Here is a 14787-nt window from a genome sequence, read left to right on the forward strand (position 1 = left end):
ACAGAGGCACTAGTGTGGCTGTAAACTCCAAGTTTAGTTTTAACACGTCCCTTGTGAGTCCCCGAACTGAGTGACAGGGCAAAATCTTTTTATTATTATTTTTTTTTAACCACAATAATTGGCACTACTGTTTGGCCAGCTGTCAGATTCTGGCTGAGAATGTGAAATGAGCTGCTGATTTTGCTCTGATATACTCGAGTAGTTCACATGGACAGCCTGCCTACACAGTTCAATATTGTCTTTGGCGTCTGTGGACCTGGACCAGCTGTGGATGCGGACGTGTTCCACACATGCTCACGGAATGAGCAGGCGGCAGCAGCAGTTACATTTAATGTCTTTCTTTGGAGAGGGGATGAAAAGAAAGAAAGGACATGTGAGCTGGTTGATTAGAAGGCTATTTAGTAATTTAGCCCAGGATATTGAGATAGGTTGGAAGGAAGAGATTAAAGGAAGAAGGAAGGAATAAAGAAATGTTATTCATATTTAAAGTTTGATTATTAATTGACTCTCTTTTATCTTAAAAGGTAGACATTAAGTAATGATACATGAATGTTAGTTTTTGAAGGATTATAAAAAATGTGATTACAAAACTCTGAGAAGAAAGAATCTAATCTGAGGTATAATCATTACTCATAATAATAAAAATAACTACACACTAGACTTGCTGTACATAAAAGGCTAACATTCATTTGCAGTGCTCTTACATACAAGTATTGACAGTGCGTAACTGTGAAAATGTGTGTGAATATGATATATTTCATATATGTTTGTTGTGAAAATGAATATCTATCAACAGTGTCATAATGATGTAAGACAGCTTTTTCTATTCATATTTAATATTATTCTTGCAGAATTTAGCATGATGACCAACCTCATTATTTCAGCATTGGTTACCATATTCTATTATTTATATTATTTATGTAGAAATACAGGAAAAATGGGATTCAAATGGCAAATTTTACTCTCGTTAACCACTTTAATATTCCAGCCACACCTTTACACTGAAGGTCAGAGTTCATTGTTATGGTTACAGCTGTGTGTATAATTCATGTAGGTGTGGTTGTAACGTTGATGACCAGCGGCTTACAGGAGACATGTTGAGTCAGGCCAACTCAGCTGTTAGTAACTCTGTCGGTCTGTGTTACAGATATTGACGCAGGCCTTGTTACAGAATACACACGCAACAGCTTTTTGTTTGCGGTCTGGCCAATTTTGATTGCATTATGTATAGCCAGACATCTGATAAGCCCGAGATCACAGCCACTGGAAATGGCCTCAAATGGCACTGGACAGTCAAATAAGGAAACTGTGATCTGATACTGGAGATGTCTGTAGATTTATTCATGCTGCCTGTGTTTCCCCTCCTAATGCTTCTTTTCTTTCCCTACTTCAAAATATTTAGTTCGCTTGCGTTTTTCCCTTTGAACATGAGCTCACATTTTCTCCCTGAGCTCCAGACGGATATAGAAGCACACATGGCTTAGCTCACAAAAGCAAACAAACAAAAATATCTGAAACATGAATGAGCAGTTTTAGATCTTGAGATGCACACAATTTGTGTGCAGTGCAAAGACAAACTGGAACCTGATTTATAATCAATGGCTTTTCTACATCAGTATTCTTTAAGCAGTGTGTTTAGAGAGGAACATTCCTGGATTTTAACATTCAAATACTGTAGTTTTATTATCTAGGATTACTATGACAACTATGTTATCATGAGCTGTACATTAGGGGATGTTGCGAACATTTCCCATTGTGTGCGGTATCACTCAACGTCTCTGTAAGCAATGTTATCTTTGGCTCTGCATTTGCAGACTTTAAGCTGCATCAGTGACTCTCCCACTTGTAAGAAGACATTATCTGACATGTCATGTTAACATTATGTTAATATACAGCAGAAGAGCTGAGGGTTTTCAAGCAGGGTTTTAAGCAAGGAGTGGAATTACACTATCAAATCCATTTGAAATTAAGCATGATTCAGTCAGTAAATTCCATGATTTATACCAAGAGAAAGTATTACTTATATATAAAACAACTTGGAGTTACTTTATAGTACAGCATCCTGAAGTAAGTTTTGTATGGTTTGTATCGTGTTGTTTGAACATAGAGTGGTTGAACATTTAACAAGTGGCTTGCCATTCATTCAAGCCAGATAGTTTGGACATCTACTGTATGGAAAAACATACAAAAATAAAAAAAACAATATCAAAAATGACACAAAATAAAATTATCTGTGATAATAAATTGATTTTGATGATACAAGTTTCTATTTGTGGCACTGACTGCCTGTTAGGTGATTTTTATATATTAGTTGTATAGAGATTCTCTGAAAATAATCATCAGATTAACAGATGATGAGAATAATTGCTGCTTGCAGCCCTAATCTTGTTTTCTCTGAATTGAATTACAATATCTGTGATGTTGCCTAATTCTTTGGACTCAAAATTGACCCCAGTTCAACAGTTCATGAACGGCTTTACTTTATTTGGTCCTGTACCTGCGGCAACCTCATCTCAACAATAATCAGCAGGAACTTGCAGCTTGGAGCCTTTTTGAATTCACTGTTACTCGACTGCTGGTCTGATTTCACCAGCTGCTTCTTTGAACTTCTGAGCTGACCTTAACTTTCCCTAAGTACGAATCTGTCGGATTGGATGCCCTCCAGATACTGGTGATGTCTAACTGGCAGATGCCTCGGGAGTTCCAGCTGTGATCGAGATTTTATTGCTCAACAGGGGCTGTCCCTCATCTCTGAAAACCAATGAGCCTTTGCAGCAGAGCTCACAGTGATCAGACCCCTTGTTTTCTTGCCGTTTATGTGGCACAGTAGAAGGTTACTAATTGATTATAAATTGAAAGAGGGGGGGAAAAAACTAAAGACCTTTACAAAATGCTTTCATAGATTCATAAATGACGTTTAAGTTGAATGTATAAAGGTCTTGGAGGACATGGGGTGGGTACTGTAGGTTCAAGAGTCAGAGCTAAATCTTGCTTTCTGGCCACCGAAGCATGAAATTGAATTTGTCAGTGGATAACTGCTGCCACCTAAAGGTCAGAGGACTCCCTATATGTGTATGTAGTACCCGAGGGTATTTGCAGATTGTACAGATTGATTAACTTGCCGTGTAAAACATTTCTTAACCACAATCATGAAGTACGCACACATTTACTTCAGTCTCATTTATAGAAGTACATGTAACCTGGAAGTACCTGGTGGATAAGTTGCCTCACACTGCAAGGCTACCACTGAAGCATGAAATTGAAATTATTGATGGATACATTCTGACAGCAAGAGGTCAGAGAGCCAGAATCAGCTGCATGTATACCTGTGGCCATTTGTTAGCTGTGCAGACTCGTACGTCACCTCTAAAACAGTATACGTGTATATCGGTATAAAAGTACCTGTATATATATACAAAAGTGCTTATAAACAGTAATATATAATTGTTTTATATCAACAGAAGTACACAGAAGATTTTTAAAGTTCACAACTGTAATTACATTGTAAAGATTTCAACTCTTGTGTACATGTAAGACTAGCCTCGTAGGCAGTTCTCCATAGCTTGCATCTCCTGTAATTCATGACAGTGAGGGCCACAGTGAAGGCAGAGGAGGCGTCTGACCTTGGGGATGACAGAGAGAGCTGGGCCTCTGGCACCACTGGGAGAAGGGGGTGAGAAAAACAGCAAAGAAGAGCTGTTAGTTCTACTAATAATGTCAGTCAAAATCATAAAATTGTAGAATTTATTATTAGAGTTAGTAGTAGTACGTATTTTTAATCAGATGTTGAAAACAACACGCTCTGAAAATGTTCCTCACTGTTTCTATGACTCACTCACCCATTGAAGTGTAGCTGAGCTAATTTGAAGAGTTGACGACCCAGTTCAATACTGTCCTCTCCGTACTGGGAGCCAATAGCTACAGTGCTTCGCTCCAGATGGGAGGCTGCATTGTCCCAGTCACCTACAAAAAGAAACAAAGCAGTAAGAGGAGTGAAAAATCTTTAGGTCATATATTGATTAATTTGACACTCTTGTTTTCTTTGATTTCTTTGCTTTAGCAACATATCTTAAATTAAACATGATACCATGAAGAATTTCATTGTCATCATCACTGTGCTTGTTCACTTGCTGTTAGTACTAATCCAATTAATGTGTAATGTAGCAGCCAATACACATTATCCAGCTATTTATACAGGGTTATAAATCCAATTATAGGGTTTGCTTGAATCTGTTTGCATATGTGTGTTACAGAATATGCCTGTTTTCCGAGAAACCACTGCTATCAATAGTACATTGGCATAGAAACTTAATCAGTCCTTAACCCTTTAAGGTTTTTTTTTCTATCATTAGAGAGTATTTTGAGTTGCAATATCTGACATCTACTCAACTGGTCAAAGTATGCTTAGCTTCTTAAAAATTGTGCACTGGGTTTTCAGAACCAGACCTTTTCAGGTGGCGGCCCCCCACTAAGTTTAAACCTTAACATGCTCAACCAATCAGTGATGTCCATTAATAGTAAAAGTGTAATTGATTGAAACCTCCATTAATGGTAAAGATGTTATTGTTTTTGGTTTTGTTTGGGTGGGATTGTTATGGGGACCATTAGACAGTTTTCACACAAAAAATAAATAAATATATATATATATATATATATATATATATATATATATATATATATATATACACACATAACAGAAAAACAGAACAGAGCACAAAAATAACAGCCCATCTGTTACCCACATGAACCAGTAGGGATATAGTAACCACAAAGCTCATCTGCAAATACTCATGCTTTATTATTCTCACCCATTGTGGCATACGCTCTGGCCGTGGCGTCTGCCAGCTCCCCCTGCAGTGGGTGTGTCTCTGCAAGGATCAGTCCAGACTGACACTGGGTCCTTCTCAATAGTCTCAGAGCCTCATCTGAGGGAGGGCAGAGCAGAAGATATGTAGCAGAGATGTAACAAAAGGCTCCTGAACAAATCACACACACATTATTATATGTGCATAATATATCATAATGACCTGGCCTCTCTCTTTCCATGAGGTCCACAGCCTCCTCCAGGGCGACCCTGATCCCCTGCAGGCTGTGACTCACTTCAGATGAAGGCATACGGTGACCACAGGTCTGCGAACATATAAATTCTATCCCTCTGTCCTCACTGCTTTTCTGAAAATCATAAAAAGGGTCTCAAAAGTCAACAGCTGTAAGGTAAATATCAAAAGAGGAATTCATCAATAAGTAGTGCAATTAATCATATAGAATTGTAAAAAGAAAATCCTCAAAAACATTAATGAACACCTACTCTGAGAGGTCCTTTGCACTTGCAACACAGGAGACCAGACTTATGTAGATTTCCAGCATCTGACCTCTGCTGTCTGCCCTGTGTACCCTCCTTCTCCTCCTCCTCCTCCTCCTCCTCCTCCTGCTGTTGCTGCTGAGTACAGGCCTCACACTGACACAGGAAGTAGTACTGGTCCTGCAGGAGACGTTGGCGTTCTTGGGTCGCCATCCTACTGCTGTGGGGACCTGAGTGAGGGATGGTGGGAGTTGATGGTAGCACAAAAGCACAGGTTAAAGCTCAAAAGATGAAAGAACAACACAATGAAGCTCTCGTTTCAGTGGAGAGAGCTGTAGAAATGTTGCTATTTGCCCCTGTAATTTATGAAATATATATCAGCCCCTTGGAAAAATGGCTAATTTTCTTACCATAGCAATGCAGGATCTCTTGTCCAGGAGTGATAACTTTGGCTGCTCTGACAGTTACAGTCACTCCGCAGGCTGTGCTTCTGTCCTCAGATACACTCTCACTGAGATCTGCAGACACATCTGAACCTGAGGGATCAGCACCGGTTCCAGTGCTGAACACCAGGCTTGTGTTGGGACAGCAGGAGTGATTCAGAAGGCTTACAGTTGGGAATATTGCCGTAGCAATGCGGATTTCCCTGCTGGACTGCACTGCCATGGTTGTTGCTCCTGTGAGTCGCAAGAACCAGAAAGTAAAGGTCATTGAGCAACACAAGAACATCGTCTTCGTCATCCTTCATTATTTAAAAAAAAGCCCCAATTCTGCTATAGTGGAGTGTATAAGCATGGATACCATTACAGTAGAGCTGAATCAATCGGTCAATTACCAGAAAATGAACAATTTCGATCAACACTTAAAAGTAATTTTTTATCAAAAATGCCCCAAATTCACTGGTTCTGATTTCTCAAATGTCAGTGTTTAGGGTTTTTAACTATTTGGATCATCTTGTGGTGGCTTTGCACTGATGCTCATAAACGATATAAACTTATTCTATGTTTCTAACTTTGAGACACAGTCATGATTTCATATTGTGATAAAACTTGAGGCATGGTGATAACACTTGTCACCTGTATCTTGCAGCATGACGATTGCCTGGGCATTACACCTCAGCTGCAGGATGTGCCTCAGAACTGCACTTCCCATCAGCCACAGCTCCGAGCTCCAATCTGCGATACCTCCCTCCTCATCTGTTGATTGGTTGTTCCCCTTCGAGGGTCTACTGAGGTCCCAAGATGCAGGTGGAGGTCCTGCCTTGCTGAGCTTTAGGTAGAGCGTTGCCACGGTAACCGCACACAGGAAACGCAGAGGAGGACTGTGGCGTTTCAGGTGGTGCAGCAGGTGAAACACGCTCAGATACGAGTCACCGTAATATGAAGCATGACTTGCATAGGAACCACCGGACTCTCTGCTTAGACAGCTTGGCTCTGACTTTGTGTGCTTGTCTCTGATTGGATCCCTGGCCATTTGGATGTTTTTTAACCCCGCCTTCATTGTCACCCTCAGAGCGAGCTGCAACATCACACCCATCACCATCAGATCTGCTCCCAGTGGACACTCCCAGCGGTGATGCTCTTCCCAGGCGTCTCGCTGACAGGAAGCTGAACAGTATCGGCTGTAGCTACACCCCTCACACGGCACAGGACACAGTGTTTCAGTCAAACACCGGTGACAGCGCCTGTGTTCCATTCCAAGCAAGACTCCTCTCTCTGTGTCCTGCCTTCCTCCCATCCCTTTCACCTCCTCCATCCCTGGTATAAGGACACAGCTGTAAGGCCTGTCATTGAGGATCACCTCCCCGGCTGCTATCCTCTCTGCAGCCACCAGGTGTCGACCTTTCTCTGGGCTGAAGCCGACAGCAGCTTGAGGGCAAATGCCAAATGTGAGAGGTCCCTCTTTGTCTGGACCTTTAGGATTCTTTGAGGCCGGACTGTGATGATCCTCTTTTGCCTTTAGGCTTGCAGAGAGGTGCTTGAGGCACTGCGTGCGACGGTCCTCTAGTTTGTGTGAAAGATGAGAGGGATAGCCGTTCTTTAGAGCTTTGTCAATGTCATCAAGGGATTCCTGAGGAAAAGAAGAAACACTGGAGTTGAGCCACATTTAATAAATAATAAATAATAATTAATAAGTGAGTACGGATCTAAACCTAAAGCAGGAGATGCTGACCTGAGAAAGAAATAATAAAGCCATTTCTTTAGGACACTAAGTGAGAAGTGGTCATTGTGGCATCAGGAGTGGCAGAAGCTTCATTACTAGTCTATTTAAACCTCAAAAGGCCTCTGAGTGAATTATTATCCTGCACATTTCAGATTTCATCTGTAGAGTCATTTAGCCCCACACAGGTAGTAAAAACAGCCCATAAAAGACTCTGGAATATGTCTGACTTGCTTTATAAGAGTCGAAGAAATGAATTCATGAAACAAGGCTGAGTCAATTACCCAATCGTGAGGCTGACAGGCTTCAATTAAATAAGGCATTATAGAAGATGAGCCTCTGGTTCCAGAAGTACATCTGCAATAACCTCTCAATGATATTATATGGGTTCCTGTAGTGAAAATCTTATATTACCAAAGTGGCCAAGGAGAAAACTCCTTAATGTTTTCCCATATATCCTCTGACATCATTATGAAATAACCCATTTATGTACACTTACAAACCATCGGCTATTTGTGTGGACTTCAATATAAACTACATCTTAAGCATGTGACAGTACTGTTTATATATAGTATACATTTTCCCTGCAGAATTCCTCCAGTCAAGTGCTGATCAACCTGATCACACACAGATACAATCTGTTAAACATCTACAGGCCCATCTGTAGTCGATAAATAAGAAGCAGAACTGGTTTAAGCAGGTTTTAATGATACCACAAGTACAACACTACCTCATTATTTCATTGTTGAAGATGGCACCAACTCACCTGGTAGTGCTGCAGATGGTAGAGCGCAGCAGAGCGGTTGGCAAAGCACAGAGACAGCTGCTCCGAACTTTGGGGAGCACAACATATGCCCTGTCATGACAGGAGACAAAGGAACTGGATGTTGATGCATGTTAATTAGGTCTGGGAAGGACGCCATGTTTGAGGTATACTGCTATAAAATCCCAAATGCATTTTTTCAGTACTGTTCCCAAAATCTAAACAATTTATATCTACAGTCCATCAGATTTTGAACCAGTTTAGGGAGACATACAACATTATCTGATGAATACTGTTTATAGTGCAACAGAACTATTACTATGTTATATCTTGTTCAACTTCTACTGATCCCATATCCAAAAAACAGCTGAACAGTATGTTTTACATGAAATAAGATTTTTTTTAAAAAGGTCAGATACAGATAATACATAATCAAAAGCAGGCTAGCATTTTGAATGGAATGCTGGACTTTAACATAATTCAGTGTTTCAGTGTGGTGGGTGGAAGTTTCTATTTTCTGGCTCATACAGAACAAGAGAATATGATTTTGACTTCACCTGTGAATAGTGCAGAGCGGCTGCAGTGTAGTCTCTGCTCTTGAAGCTAGAGTTGCCCCTCTCCCTGCATTTGGCTGCTTGTTCTGTGTCCTTCTGTACAGAGTATCCTGCAGAGACCGACTGCACAAAGTCCAGATCATCTGGGCTATGAAACAGAAATGCAGACCATTACAGACTATAGAGAAACTAGATTAGTGTCTCTGTGTTCAACATGCAGCAAGCTTATGTTCAGTGGTGGGATGTAACTAAGTACATTTATTTAAGTACTGTGCAAACAAATTTGTGCTACTTGTACTTTACTTGAGTCTTTTCTCTTTATGCCATTTTATACTATTCCACTACATTTCAGAGGGAAATATTGTACGTTATACTCCACTATGTTTCCTTTAAGCTTTGGTTCCTAGTTACTTTACAAATTAAGATTTTTTTCAGACAAAACATACAAAGAGCTTATAATATATGATGATTGGTATAAATTAAAATACCTAACAGTATACACAACTGCAGCTGAAACTATTAACTTCTATTAACCGAATGGAAAATGAATTGGCAAGTAGTGATAATGATAATCAAAGTAAAAATGTGCAAACATTTATGGTTACAGATTCTCAAATGTGAGGATTTAGCTCATTTTCCTTTTAATTATCTCAATTTATTTAAAATTACTTTGCACTTTGGACTGTTGGACAAAACAAAGCATTGTGAAGGTGTCACTTTGGGCTCTGGGTAATTGTTACCGCATTTCTCACTATTTTCATAATAAAAAAAAAAACATTATTAGCAGATCAATCCATAATTAAAATAATCATTAGTTACAGGCCTATACAAAATATACACTTGCTCTACCTCAACCAACTACAACATAACAACATCCTTTTTCTATAGTATTGCATGAGTAATAATAATCTAGTGGTATATATTAGTATAGAAGTCACATGGGCAGTCTTTTTTAGTACTTTCCTGATTATACTTAACATACTTTGACTCAAGATACATTTTTAATGCAAGACTTCTACTTGTAGCAGAGATTAGTACTTTTACTTGAGTTACAAGATGTGAATATGTACACCTGTATGTTCACTTTAGCCAAGTGAATAAAGTCTCTGCAAAAGTAAAACATGAGAGGAAAAAGTGGTCCAATCAAGGTCCCAAAGACCATTTAGATTGAACTCATAAACTCTCAGACTGATCAGATAGTGACTGGAAACCCGTACAAAAGTACAAAACAGACGTAATGTGAAGGTAGCTACTCACGTTGTCAGAGTCAGGGTGTATTTAAAAACATCGTCTATTTCAAGCAGGGATATAAAATGCTCCTTCAGCTCGGGGTCGAGTCCGGTCCATTTCTGTGCAACGTGATCTTGCCACTGGACACACGGAAGATCCATCGGGAACTAAAATAAAGCACACGAGCACCGGGGGGACAGTTTAGGGGTTTGTTTTGATTCCGTTTCACGCCAACACGCGGCAGTCAGAGAACCACCGTAAAGCTAGCGTGGATCAAATGGGCAAATGGGAGCTTCCGACTTTAACTTTCAAAATAAAACCCGTACCATCTAAATTAATTTTTCTTGACGTCCAAGAAGGATCCTCTAGGCTAATGAACCCCATTAAAACCCATACAAATATCTCTATAATGCATTTCATCAATCGTAAAACAAGGGTGTTTCCTCATGGTGTGGAGATACTTTATATTCATGTGAATGAGTATTAAATTGTAGTTATTGTTAATAACAAATCCAGAATGTTTTGTTTTTCATCCACCATTTATCTTTAGTTACTTTACTCTACTTACTTACATTTTAACTCGGGATGTGAGTTCTACCTGGATCATTTTGATACACGTACAAGTGCTGTCTGCAATATCCAGCCCAGATTTTACTCCTTTACTTTGAAGGCATAAATGTACCATGTCCGGTGCAGTTACGCATTGACGTAACTTTGTGTATTTACGAAAGTATCGTTTGTCTCGTTACTCTCGCGATACCGTCCATACCTTTAACTTGTCTACGCCTGAGAAAAGCTTCTGCTGGCTTTGAGAACCACTGTACCCAGGAGACATGAGTGTAAAACTCACACAGGGGGCAGTTGAAGTAAGCGTAAATATTAATATAGTATATAACTGAAGTACTGCCTTTTGCCTCGGCTCGATGATATTTAGCAATGTAGCGCTACTAGCTGCAGCTGCTAGCACTATAAGCTAACGAGATCACAGCCGAAGCAACGTTTACCATTAATAGATCAAATGGTTCAAACGTTGCTGTCGTTTAATAGTAATACGTTTATGTGGTGAAATAAATGCAAGCTTTTCTCATTTATTGTGGTATTAACGCAGCACAATGCATCATTTATGGGGTTTGAATGAAATATTGAAATTTGCCAAATTCTTACCAAATATTTGGTGTCCAGAGAACTGATTGACACAACAGGAAGGTCTGATCTAGTCCCGTCCTGTTTGTCCACTGAGGCTTACTTGCTAGGGGTTATTACATAATAATAACCACTTCATTAATCTCCAGTTAATTATTGATAGTAACTCTGCTTTATCCGGATGGTAATGTTATGGGACAGGATGGGGCCAGGCAGCATATACTAACAAGTCCATGTATGTTATCGTCTAGGCCCTGTTCAAAGGCTCAGAGGTGAACGATCCTGTGCTGCAGCTGCTGGTGAGTGAATTTAAATGCATTCTCAGTGTATGTGCACTGGAGGCTCCAGGTTTCCACATCATACTTGTCTAAAATGCATAGATTAAGATGAATGCAGAGATGCACTCTCTATGAAAACATACCGCTTTGTATTTTTGCTTATAAAATCCTTCCCTCCCTCTGTGTTTGCCAGAACATCCGTAAGATCACTGGTGACACTGGACCCAGGTACCGGCTCATATTGAGCGACGGTCAGCACTCTTTGTCTTGTGAGTATCTTGCACTAGCCAGAACACTGTCAGACTGTGGGTTCGGTTTGCCATGGTACATATCTTGCCCTTTGGCAGCAGTTTGACAGACAAACATGAAAAGATATCATGAAATATAAAGTACAACAGTAATGCTAAGGAAAATTTGCAGTTCAGAAGATTATCAAGTACCAGTCATAGATAAATCTGTAGAATAACTTTTTTCTCATTGAAATATTTGGATATGTGTGTGTTTGTGTTATATAGCCTTCCTGCTGGCCACACAGTTAAACCATCTGCCAGAAGACAACCTCCTTGTACCTAACTGTGTGTGTAAGGTGAAGAGGACCATCACCAACTCATTGTCAGATGGCAGGTATGTGTTTTTATCTTCCTTCCTCTCCCTATTTTTATTTGTTTGCAGCATGTAATCCCCTTCGGCCTAATTTTTGCTTTCTTCTTCTTGTATTCCAGGATTGTGGTGATTGTGCTGGACATGGAGATATTGCAGTCGGCCGAGGAAACTGGAGGGAAGATTGGAAATCCCACGCTATATACTGTAGACAGTATGGATCTTTTGAAATGCTCATGCATGAAGTTGAAACAGTTGTTAAAAAAAAAAAAAAAAAAAAAAGTTTTTTAAGGTCCCTTATGGTGTTAATTCAACTTACAGGTAAGACCTCAACTCCACAGAAGTCAGCCTCAAGTGTGTCTGTTCCAGCATCCCCTCCATCTGCTGCAGTACCTGGACCCTCCTATAGGAACAGCAGTGGTGAGTGCCAAAGATTTTTGTATTGTGCTCTTGTCCTCTCAGTCATTAAACATAAATGCTGTAACAATTGTTTCATTCCCAATACGGTCCTTTTTTATCAGTTTTTATTGACCAGGACAAATCAAATTAAATCTCTGAAGTACTCTTGGGTTGTCAGTCGTTGTTTATCAGTCAATTGCATGGCAGAAGAAGCTTTTTGTGTTGACCAAACAACAAAAATTTCAGTGCACATGAGGATACTAGGATTGATACTGTTTTATTACATTAAAAATCAAACAAAAAGGACCGAGCTACATATTTCACATGTTGCTTCCTCAGATTCACTCTGTGCTTAATTACCATAACGTGCCTTTTCAATAATCAGCTGTACACAATATAACAGTATTACCAGAAGTATTGTAATATGGGAAAATATAGTGCATGGAATAGCCAGTTTTTGCAGTGATATGAATTGTATCTTATTGTTAATTATGAAATGTAATATTTATATTTCATCTTTAGTGGTAGTAGAATAATATTTGCTATTGTATTTGAATGTGAACCTGTTGGATTCCCTGTTAATCAGCACCTGATTATTTAAAGGCACACCAGTAAATCTGATAAAGCAACATGCGAAACACGTAGTTTTCTCCTTTTTGTGGTTTTTTAATGTAATAAAACAGTGTCAATCCTAGTATCCTGGTGTGTGCTGGAATACATTTTGTTTGGTTTACTTTGGTTTTCCCTGCACCAGCTGGCACCCAGAAGAGAAGCACTGCTGTGCACAGCATATTTTCAGCTTTTTAGTTTTTTGTGTTGTTGACTTCTCATTCTCAGCAGCAGTAACTAAAGACAAATGTGATTAGGGGTTGGGAAGTATAATATTCTGCAGCAAAGAGGTGATACATTCTGAGCATATTCTACCTGAGGTTTCATATCTAGAGCACACACAACAGCAAGACTCCACTTGTTTTACAGCCAACAAATTGGATGAATTTAACTCTAAAGCATACACCTATTGATTACTGCACCGACATTGTCGATATTGCAAGAACATGCCACAGCTAAACATTTGCTTTCCATGTACGAGTGGGCAGTATGGGGTTGATGCAGATTAAATACAACACAGACAGACATAGAGTTTGGTATAACGATTAGTTTAAAAACATCTCTGGTCTGTGTGTTTTTAACCGATAGTATTGACAGTAATACCAAGAATATATGCAAATGCTTTCCCAAGCCACTGCATGCAAGGCGGAGAGGTCTGAATAAATCATTTTTAAACACAACAAAACACTTCACCCAGAGGCCCTCAAGCTCTCTGTTCATGGATATTACATGCCAAATAGATTAATGCTACTTATTTGCTGAGCAGATTACAGTAATTAAATACCTAACTAATATAAACAGGTTCTAATTTCTTTATTTAGCAAAGTTAGATGTACTGGGCACTAGGGTGTTGCTCAACCTGAATACAGTTTTGTCACACAATGTATTCTTTATTCTGCAGTCAGCAGAAGGAACAAGTGAAATATAGTGTTTATGGAGGACCAATTATGAATAACAATATGAAGTCAGGGTAGCGAGTAGGGATCTTTTTCAAGTAATAACTAATTCAACATCATTTTGGGCTTTGTGACATGTGAACCTCTCAGTTAGATGATGAGTTGTTGTGTCTTTATTTAAAGATCCGTTTGCTTCTCAACATAATAACAACACAATGTTCTGTTCATTTGTTTACACCAGTCATTATCAGCTGTGTAAGAGTTGAATGGTAATTATTCTTTTTCTGCTATGTTTCGATTGTTATTTTAGAGGAAATGTGAATAATTTGATAAACCCTCATTTCACCAACAGAGGGAGCCATGTACCCATTGAGAGAGGGGGGGTTGATGAATGATTTGCAGTCCTCCCTGGTTTTTCTCCTCAATACTGTTGTTCTGCAGCCATGATTTGGGACCAGCAGAGTCTTTTGTTGTTTGTTTTTCAAATCTCATTTACTATACTGCACTTTAACCAGAACTATGCAGTGAAAAGTAAATCCTGGCTTTCATGCCTTTGATATTCATAGCACCTTAGTGTTCAAAGGCTGTAGTCTGAGCGTGGGTTAAGAAGCAGATGAAACGGGATCATAAGGCAGAGGGTGTTTTTCAACCAGTTGAAGGTAGCCACAGGAAGTGCCAAATTAATGGAAGTTCTTTCAGTTTAAGTGCCCCATTTTTACATCACTTTGTGCACTTTTATCATATATACTGCTTAGCTATCAGAGCTGGAAACTATCTTGCTGCCCACTGGCCACTGCAGACTCCATAACTCACATCCTTTACCATTTTACCACCAACCCGATTTTTATAACAG

General features: G+C 39.4%; 2 protein-coding genes across 3 annotated transcripts in view; one reads left to right on the forward strand and one right to left on the reverse strand.

Annotated features, from left to right (window-relative positions):
* Positions 1-1319: 1319 nt before the first annotated feature.
* On the reverse strand, positions 1320-10271 carry smyd4 (SET and MYND domain containing 4). Its single transcript, XM_051402085.1, has 10 exons — positions 10037-10271; positions 8783-8927; positions 8229-8318; positions 6379-7372; positions 5713-5979; positions 5309-5532; positions 5028-5172; positions 4809-4925; positions 3840-3963; positions 1320-3660 (listed from the first exon to the last, which is right to left on the reverse strand). Exons 1-10 carry the CDS (start codon positions 10168-10170, stop codon positions 3537-3539), a joined length of 2364 nt encoding a protein of 787 aa, XP_051258045.1. The 5' UTR covers positions 10171-10271; the 3' UTR covers positions 1320-3536.
* A 476-nt stretch (positions 10272-10747) lies between these two features.
* The window catches only part of LOC127364283 (replication protein A 70 kDa DNA-binding subunit), a 39763-nt gene continuing 35723 nt past the window's right edge, over positions 10748-14787 (forward strand). For both annotated transcript variants that reach the window (XM_051401688.1, XM_051401689.1), the window contains exons 1-6: positions 10748-10875; positions 11404-11451; positions 11624-11699; positions 11946-12054; positions 12153-12244; positions 12352-12450. In XM_051401688.1, coding sequence (XP_051257648.1) covers positions 10843-10875; positions 11404-11451; positions 11624-11699; positions 11946-12054; positions 12153-12244; positions 12352-12450 — 457 coding nt within the window. In that variant the 5' untranslated portion in view covers positions 10748-10842. The remainder of the gene's footprint in view (positions 10876-11403; positions 11452-11623; positions 11700-11945; positions 12055-12152; positions 12245-12351; positions 12451-14787) is intronic.

The sequence above is a fragment of the Dicentrarchus labrax genome, unplaced genomic scaffold (assembly GCF_905237075.1).
Source record: "Dicentrarchus labrax unplaced genomic scaffold, dlabrax2021, whole genome shotgun sequence".
NCBI classification, from domain to species: domain Eukaryota; kingdom Metazoa; phylum Chordata; class Actinopteri; family Moronidae; genus Dicentrarchus; species Dicentrarchus labrax.

Coding starts and splice junctions, on each gene's coding strand:
- smyd4 (XM_051402085.1), bottom strand. CDS start 10,170: ATGGATCTTCCGTGTGTCCAGTGGCAAGATCACGTTGCACAGAAATGG. Junction 5,980..6,378: donor CGTCATGCTGCAAGATACAG/GTGACAAGTGTT, acceptor TGCGACTCACAG/GAGCAACAACCATGGCAGTG. Junction 5,533..5,712: donor AGAGATCCTGCATTGCTATG/GTAAGAAAATTA, acceptor TCCCTCACTCAG/GTCCCCACAGCAGTAGGATG.